Consider the following 9,275-nt stretch of genomic DNA (forward strand, 5'->3'; position numbering starts at 1 on the left):
CTAAGGAGGTCTTTGATTGTGTATCTTCTCTTTCCATGGATGCTAATCCTTATATTTCAGAAACATCTTCCTGGGCCCAGATATCCCTCTACAGGGATGCGTCAGGCTATGGAGTCTGTCTGTGTCTCCTGCTCTCCATGTGAAGACAGAATCCAGCTGTGGTGGGACACAGACTCACGCAGCACTGAGACACTGGGCAGCCCTGTGCACTCTTACTCTTCTTTGTACCATAGAAAGGGAGTTTTCACTGAGCTAGTGGGAGAGGATTACCATGGACCATCTTCTCCACAGCATGAGCTCCGTCTACAATCTGCCTTTGAACCCGAGCATATGCTCAGCTGATCCTGGTGTAAATATCTGTTCTGTGCCTACTGCCTTGACCTCTTTCCTGACAGCTATGAAACTGACCCCGAAAGTGTCTCATCCACATTTCACCCTTCCCTAACTAGCAGACATTTGGAGGATATTTGGAATATAGCTGAGCGCTGGATGGGTGAGATGTTGGGATATCAGCATGGGGGACATTGTATGTAGAAAAGATATGAACTTTCAGGGGTCATTGGGCAAGCTATCATGGGCTAGATTCTGTCCTCAACAGATTTACCAGTCGATATATAGGTCCCTAGGACTTAGACTGTGCCTATGTTTGCAGACAGGATCTTTTCTTTTTCTTTTCTCGAGACAGGGTGTCTCTGTGTAGCTGCTCTGGCTGTCCTGGAACTTGCTTTGTAGACCAGGCTGGCCTCAAACTCAAAGAGATCTGCCTGCCTCTGCCTCACGAGTGCTGGGATCAAAGGCATGCACCACCATTGCCTGGCACAGACAGGATCTTAAACAGGGAAGTTATAGTGCGGGTTAGGGTGTGCCTCCTCCAGGCTGACTGTGCACTTATGAGGAGAGATCAGTACACACACACACACACACACACACACACACACACACACAAACACACACACGTGGATGGCCTGTGAGGACACAGAGGAGAAGCCAAGCAGAGCCCTGCTGAGAACCCACCCTGTCAACACCTGGTCTGGGGCTTCTACTAGGACTTGAGACAATAAACATCAGGTATGGAGGCGGCTGAATGAATCCCTGTCCTTTGCTGAATCCATAGCAGCTCAATGTCACTGAAGGCCACTTGCTTCTCAGTTTGTGTAGCTGGTTTGGAGGCTTTTCCTGGACATCCTGGGGGACACCCTGGGCTTCAGGGTAGCCTCAGGCTGGGAAGAAGCTACCTGTAGTGAGGAAAGGCTGAGGGCCTCGTGGTTTGAGGTGGCAGAGCTAAGCCCAGCAGTGAAGGGCCCACTAGGGGAAGCCTGGGAGAACACATGACCAGCAGAGAGGTAGAGGGGCCTGCATGGTTCACTGGGCTGCCTAATTGTACCTTGTTCCTGAATGTCAGGGCCGGTCCACATAGGAAGAACACAGTGCTTGAAGAATTTCTAAAGAATGTTTTATTGTCAAAAAACAAAAACAAAACCGAATAAACAAAATCAAACTAGAGAGAGATCTTAGATGTATCAAGGATCTCCAGGAAATCAGATGAAGCCAAAGCCCCAAGCCCTCTGAGAACTTCCTCCTAGTCATGAAATGGCAGGTACTCACTGTGTCTTCATTGGCTGAGAAATGATGGAGAAGCAGGCATTGGGCCTCTGTAGATCTACAGTAGATAGTGCTTCAGGCCATGACAATTCCTTGGGCTTCTCCTCCAACTCTTATTAACTGCTGTAAGTGTCCTGAGCAGGTACCAGGCCTGGAGTATGAGCCTGCTGCACCATTAATCTTTTCCATGTCCCTCGACTACGATTGCTCTTTGCCTTCTTTCTTCTGGCCTGATTGGAACCTGCTCATCAGGCCCCTCTCCAGGAGGTCCTTGCTGGTCACCCAGCCCCTGAACAGTGTCCTCTGTGCCTGTTCCTGCCAGGGCCACACAGAAGTCATGAAGTCCAGGCCCTCTTCTGTTAGGTGTTCAGAGTGTAGTTGAGATATTTAGAGAGGGGGCGGTGTCCGGGTCTCAAGGCTGTGGGGTCAGGGTATGAGAATCCAGTATGTTGAACCAGTGTCCAGAAGAGGGGTCCACACAAGGAACCCAATCTTTGGAAGGCTCTCAGGTTCCAAGACCCTGAGAAACACAGGCCTTTTCCTTATCCCAGCGTTCGTGGAATAGGTCAAAAGGAGCCTGGCTGGACATAGGCTATGCAAAGGCCACTGGAATAACTCCAGTGAGCTTCATCTGGGTCATGGTTGCCTTGGTCCTCCTGGCTTGGTTGAAAGATGTCTACTCTTGGGGATTTGAAAACTGCCTCTTCTGTCAGGAATCCCTGTGTTTTAGAGGATAATTTGAACATGGCTGGCTCCAAGGTTGGTCCCTTTCCAGTTGGACACAGACAATGTGGGCACTTGTCTCTTCTTCAGTGAGTGCTCTTCTGTGCCAACTGTCTGGATACACTGTTGAGGAAACTATGGCCCTTCTGGCCCCATCCAGTATCTTGGCTGCTGCTGTGATGGTGTTTTAGGTCCTGTTGGCTGTTTCCTGGGACAGAATATACTCTTCACATGGTCCTCCAACGAGGGAAGAACTGAGGGTGGCTGGGTCTCAGGGTTAGAGGATAGTGAAGCATGTGTGGGCAGTGTGATCTGAGTTAGGCTGCTTGACATGGTGGACAGGATCCTTCTGGGCCTGGGAAACCCTCTGCCCATTATAGGAGATGGCCTAAGGCCCTTGTCCAATCATGTTCTTGTAGTCAGGAGCCAGCGTCTGCTTCAGTCCCATCACTGAGGAGAAGATCCACTTTACCTGTGGGGCAGGATGGGTAAGACAAAGGTCAGGCCTGCACTCTATCCTGTGGGTAAACCAAGGACTATCTCACCTGAAGTCCCCTCTATGCAGGTAGGTAAGTACCCACTGCTAGAGCTCCTCTCAAACCATGTTGGAGTCTGGAGGACAGCATGGGGACTAGAGGGGATAGAAGGGGGTGTATGTCGGGGATACCGTGTGGGAATAGTATGGAATAGAGTTTTGGACAGCATGGGGCCAGGCTGAGGATACATCATGGGGCGGTGTGCAGACAATGTAGACACTGAGTAGGGAGGATGGTGAGAGAGTGGGGTGTGGCAGAAGGACAGCGTGGAACAACAGGGTACATGATACATTATAGGTGAGTGTAGGGACAGCACAAGGTACAGCAGCGTGGGACACCATGGGAAATAGCACAGGGCAGTGTGGGAGCAATACAAGAATTAAGAGAGTCTTTGTAGCACTGGTGTAGGGACAGGGCTGGGGACAGCACGGGAACATTATGGGGCATCAGGGTTCAGTGTGCGGACAATTTTGGGAGATAACGGGTTAGCATGAGACAGTAAGGGTAGCATGAACATACAGACATCGACATGGAAAAGCACAGTGGCTAGCAAGGGACAATGTGGGGGCAGCATGAGGACAGTATAGGACAGAACCGAGATAGTTTGGTGCATCGTGGAGATGGCACTGGACATTGTGGAGTCTGTATCAAAACAGCAGGGTAGACAGCATTGCAAGCATGTAACAAGTGACAAATAGCATGGGACAGTGTGGGGCCTAGGACATCACAGGGATAGTGTGGGGGACGGTGTCATGGAAGCAGTGTGACAACGTGGGGCAGCAAGCAAAGCCATAGGGCACTGTGGGGACAGAGTAGAGACAGCAAGAGGACAAGCTGGGAACATGTAGAGGTGACGTGGGACAGTATGGGGACAGTATGGTGACGGATTGGAAGCAGTGTGAGGACAGTATGGACACTGTGGGGTCGGAAGGTGTGGCTGACCTTGAAGAGTGTGACAGTGGCACTGTAGCACACGCTGAGCAGGAAGAGGGTGATGAAGATGGTGATGGTCGTCCAGAGCCCGTCCAGCTCCCCGTCCAGGGCCTCAGCACAGTTGTCGTCCAGTTCCAGCTCTGGACAAAGAAGGGCAGTCAGGGTTTGTCCCAACAGGGTGTAACTGGGAGGGATTCCCTATGTGGCAAGTGGGTCTGAATGGAGGCAGAGGAGACAGGGCCAGCTGGGCTGGGCCAGCAGACCCTCCCTGGGGCCAGCTTTATTTCTGCTCTCTTTGGACCAGAAACCTCAGCTCCCAAAAGTGTTCCACTTTTGTTTCTGGGCTCAGGCAGACACACTAGACCTGATGGTGGCCTGGACTGTGTAGGAGACCATTCTGTTTGCTCAACTCCTCAGTTCTGGGACTGGCCAGGCTAGTCAGAGCCTGCGACTCTTGTGGGTAGTGACTGTGTAGCTTGCCTGGTCTTTTGTTTGTCCTCTGGTGACTAAGTCCAGAATGCCAGAGTAATGGCAGAGTCTGTGCCTGGTGCTGCCTGGACTTCAGACAAAGTCCACACTGGGAAGTGAACTGTGTTATACAGCTTTGGAATAGTTGTGTGAGATAGGCCTGAGGTCCAGGGACAGACTGGGCTTGAGAGGATTTTTGTGTGTAAGAGGAGGGTGTGGGCATCCTCGGCAGAGAAATGTATCTGTCTCAGTTGACCCTCTTGTGTATGCTGAAGAGGGCCATGTGAAAAGACCTGATGCCCTTTGAACTTTGAGTATTGTGCAAGATGCCCACATGAGGGCCCAGTTGTGTGTGTGTGTGTGTTGTGTGTGCGTATGTACATATGGGCCTTGTGGGCTGGGTGATGCCAGCAGATTGGTTCTAATAGGTCTGGATTCACGTGAACATCTGACAGTCTCTCTCATGGGCAGCGAGAGATACCTTCGTTCTCAACATATGACATAGACCTAGCCCCTGCAAAGCTTCCTGGATCGAGCAGAGGTACAAAACCAGGGTCTGTCTGAATGCCTATGACCACATATATTTTTTCAGTGCACTCAGAGATATCCTTGGACAGGGAAGGAAGCAAAGACAGACTGAAGGAGATGGGGTTTATGTGTCCCTTTCTTCGTGGGTGTCTTAGGTGCATCTCTGGGCCCAGAATAGATGAACTGCTAGTTAGAGGGAGGGCAAGGAGACCCTGCCTAAGGATAAGCCTTTCCAGTGAGGAATAGGTTCTTTTCATGCCAGGCAAATTCAAGAGTGCTGAGTCTGGCAGTACAGGCTCACATTTTTTCTCCCTAGTATTAATTCAAGACCTCAAACTCTGGAGTTGCCACAGCCCATGACGTAGGAATATTCTATATGTCAGAAAGAACCAGAACATTTTTGCAGAGTCCCAGGGCAGTGCTGGGTGCTTTATTTACACAGTGAAGGGGTGGAGGTGGGTATCAGCATCCCTTAGGACCAGAGGGCTCACAAGACATTGGGCTCATTTACCAGGAGTGTAGGAGAGATTCTTCTCTGTGTGGTGGTTGTGCAGGGCCTCATGTACCACAGAGCAGACGAAAGTATCTCCACTCTCCCAATCACTCTTTTTCACATTGAACTTGCTGTAGAGGAAGAAAGAGTCATTTGTGTCCAAGACCGGTGGGGTGTTCTTGTAGTTCTTCTCTGGTTGTCCATTCCTCTTCCATTCTACATCAATGTCTGCAGGGTAGAAATCCGTTATCATGCAGGTGAGACTGACTTCATTCTTGGTCAGCTGCTCCTTGGGTGGGGGCATGGTGTATACCTGCGGAATGCGAAGTTGCCCTGTGGGTACAGAGAATAAATAGTCAGCACAGAGGTCACTGACAAGGTAGAAGTGTTCATGTATTGTTGCTACTACATCATCCACTTTGCAATTCTCACCCATAGTTTTGGAGATGGTTTTTTCGATGGGGGCAGGGAAGTCTTCCCTGTTGACCCTGCATTTGAACTCCTTGCCATTTATCCAGTCCTGGTGTAAGATGGGGAGGACACTGACTTCTCGGAAGGTGCTGTTGAACTGCGGCTCCCGGAGCTGTTTCTGAACATCGTGCACTTCCTTGCCATCTACAAACCAGCTGAACTGGATTGCAGGATCATCCTGACTAATGTCTACCACAACACATGTGATCTTGGGTTCCAGAGAGATTGTGAGTACATCCTTGAGCTTTGGTGGGAAGATGAAGACAGATGATATTTCTGGGCCTGTAGATGAAGAAGAAAGATGGAAATAGGCCAATACCTGGACCACTCTTGAATATGGATACTACTTAGGTCACTTTTTGTATACAGGGCTGGAGTAAATGGCCTGTAGACTTACCTGGACATGTGCAAGGCTTGCAAGAGTCTGTCCCATGCCCTGCAGAGAGAAGACTGAGTGTTACTGGAGTTTGGAGATGAGAAGGCATCAAGATGCAAAAAAGGGAACACAGACAGGATCTCCCTGGAGTAAATGGCCTGTAGACTTACCTGGACATGTGCAAGGCTTGCAAGAGTCTGTCCCTGCAGAGAGAAGACTGAGTGTTACTGGAGTTTGGAGATGAGAAGGCACCAAGATGCAAAAAAGGGAACACAGACAGGATCTCCTGCTACCCTGAGCTGATGTCCACTCCCTGGTGATGGCTGCCCAACCTGGTTGGTCTAGGTAGGCAAATATCTTAAGCCTGAACCACTCTTCCCCTGCTCGTTCTCTCACCAATTTTCTTGTCCACCTTGGTGCTGCTGGCCGGGTGGGCGACATTGCAGGTGATGGTCTGGCTGGGCCACATGCTGGAGGGCACAGTCACTGAGCTGCTGAGGGAGTAGAGCCCAGAATCCAGTACTGATGGGAAGATGCGCACGCCGCTGGTCAGGCTTCCAGAGTTCCAGGTTACGGTAGCCGGCTCAGGGAAATAGCCCTTGACCAGGCATCCCAGGGTCACTGTGGAGTCAGTTGTGCTTCCACATCCAGGAGCCAGTGGATAGACAGATGGGGCTGTTGTTGTGGCTGCGAGAAAAGGGGTATATGTGCTCATGCTGTCAGATATGGCTGACCCAAGCCTCTAGAAGGCCTCTTCTTTCAGCCCTCCCAAGGCTCTTGTTCTCTATATGGTGTAGGCAATATCCAAGAATTGGCTTGGTGAATGTCAGGATCACCAGGTTAGGTCAGGCCTGAGCACAGACCCATTCCTAATACACTTTCAGAAAACTGCCATACCAGCTGTCCACTGTGGCTGTCTGGGTCCCCACTGGCTCTCTTATGCCTAGGCCATATGGCTTCACACAATCAGGGCAATATTGAATGACAAACTGAAGCCAGCACAGTCTTGCAGCCTATAGCCCCTTCTTGGCATTGTCTGTCCAACCATGTTGGCTCTTGCCAACTCCTAGGCTGCTTGCTCCTGCCTTGGTGGGTTGGTGGTTGACTGATAGCCCATGTTCCTAGGTTCCCTGAACTCTCCACAGTCCCAGAGCTCTGGCCATAGCTTTGCTGTGCAGATGGTGTCTTCTCTAGTTGACTTTGAACTAAGTAGGGTTAGCACTCTCTCTCTACTCCTGGATCTGGACCCGCATCTTGCCCATACAAAACCTTCTCGACCTATCCTCTCTCAAGTCAGTCTAGGCTCCTAAATGTGTACTCTTGGCCACTGCTTTGTACCATATCCCCTCCTCATGCCTTCCTTTCAGCTCTTACAGTTCACCACCAACATTCCCACCTTATAGGTTCTCAGTGCGGGCAGCTCTAGCCTGTCCTGTCCTGACTGGCCAGCACCTTGCTACCTCCCTGCCATGTAGTCATACTGACGAGACCCTGGTGAGCTCAGTCTTGGCTTCCCATCTCTTCCAGTTTTGTTCTTCACACTGTCCTGGGTTTTCCCTTTGCATGGTACTTGTGTTGCCAGATCCTAGAGAAGTCCTAGAGAAGTCCCTTTCCTTTTTCAGCATCCTTCAGCCTTTGAAGTTGGAAAACGTCCCCATTCTTCATGAAGCTGGCCAGAACCACTGTCCTCTCTATCCTTGGTTCCTCCTGTTATCTCCAGAGCTTTGCTGGTCTCTCTCTCCTACATCTTAGCTCTGACATCCCCTTTCCAGGTTCTAGATGTCACCCTCTCTTTCTTCTGTAAGTTGACCCTGGGTATGTACATTGTTGGCACAGGTTTGGTTTTCCTGCTTCCATAACCCCCCAGGATCATAGCTAGCATCCCTGACTAGAGAGCTGCAGTCCATACAGATCCTTTGGTAATGCCAGCCCTAGGACCCTTGCCTATCTGGGTTCTTGCTCGGCCAGAGGCCCTTTCTGACTCCTCCACCCCCAGGACTGGTTATCTCTAAGCCTTCGGCTGTTCTTGCTGCCTTCATCAGTGTAGCTCTTTCTGCACGCAGTGCTCCTTTAGTTTTCTCTGTCCTGAGTATCTCATGTGGCCCTGTTAGACCTGATCCACTTTCCTGTCTGCCTCTTGCCCTCTATGCTCTTGGGACTGCCTGCTGCCTATCCAGCCTTCCCCTAGCCCCAATATCGCCTGCACTGGGCTTGCTTCCTGAGCCCCTAGGGGTGCCTCTCTCTCCCAAGGAGTTTCCTGTTCTGTCCTCTTCTCTCCCTTATGATCTCCTGGACTCTGTGGGCCTTGCAGGCTTCTACTGATTCCAGCTCCAGAATTTTCTTGCTCTACTAGGCCCTCTTTGTTCTGTTGCATCAACCTCCCTGATTTCACCAGCCAACATACCTTCAGGCCTGTCCCCATCACAGCTGACAGTTGGATCAGCTCCAGCCTTCACCTCTGGGCTTTTCACCCTTTCTAGTTTCTCCTTTTCTCACTCTCAGCGTGAAGTAAGGACAGTTGAGCCCTCCCCTCTGTCACTGGTCTTCTACCTTGCCTACCTTTTCTTTTTCTTTTTTTTAAATTTTTATTCATTTTACATGCAAACCACATTTCCCCCTCCCTCCGCTCCTTTCTTTCTCCCCACTTCCCTCCACCTCTCCCCAAGCCACCCCCTATCCTCTCCTCAGAAAGGGTAATGCCTCCCATGGGGAGTCAACAAATCACGGGACAGTCAGTTGAGGCAGAACCAAGACACTCTCCCCTGCATTGAGGCTGAGTAAGGCATTCCACCAAATGGAATGGGGTCCAAAAAGGCAGCTCATGCACCAAGGTAGATCCTAGTCCCACTGCCAGGGGTCCCACAAACAGTCCATTGCCTACCATTTCAACGCAGCCTCAAACCCTGCCCTTGGTACCCAGCAGAGTGATTGTTATGGGCAGTTAATAGAGCTCCTGGCAGTATACAGGCCCTGCTAGGGTGGTCTGGGAGGCTCCTCAGTCTGTTCCCCCACATTCTCACCTGCCTGGTTCCCCTTTGTTTATTCAGCTGGAATATCTTATACTCTCACCTGCACCAGCTCCCCAGTACCAGCTCAGCCCATGTCCCCACCCTCACCTGCCTTAGCTCCCCAGTACCTGCTCAGC

The 9,275-nt window shown here is 50.8% G+C and overlaps 1 gene segment (V, D, J or C); it reads right to left on the reverse strand.

The window, feature by feature from the left end:
* Positions 1 to 2,713: 2,713 nt before the first annotated feature.
* LOC101997394 lies at positions 2,714 to 6,845 on the reverse strand. The segment is given in 4 exon segments: positions 2,714 to 2,797; positions 3,804 to 3,934; positions 5,302 to 6,036; positions 6,527 to 6,845. Coding segments are annotated over 4 exon segments (1,269 nt in total).
* Positions 6,846 to 9,275: the final 2,430 nt, after the last annotated feature.

Source organism: Microtus ochrogaster, chromosome 1, assembly GCF_000317375.1.
Source record: "Microtus ochrogaster isolate Prairie Vole_2 chromosome 1, MicOch1.0, whole genome shotgun sequence".
NCBI lineage: Eukaryota > Metazoa > Chordata > Mammalia > Rodentia > Cricetidae > Microtus > Microtus ochrogaster.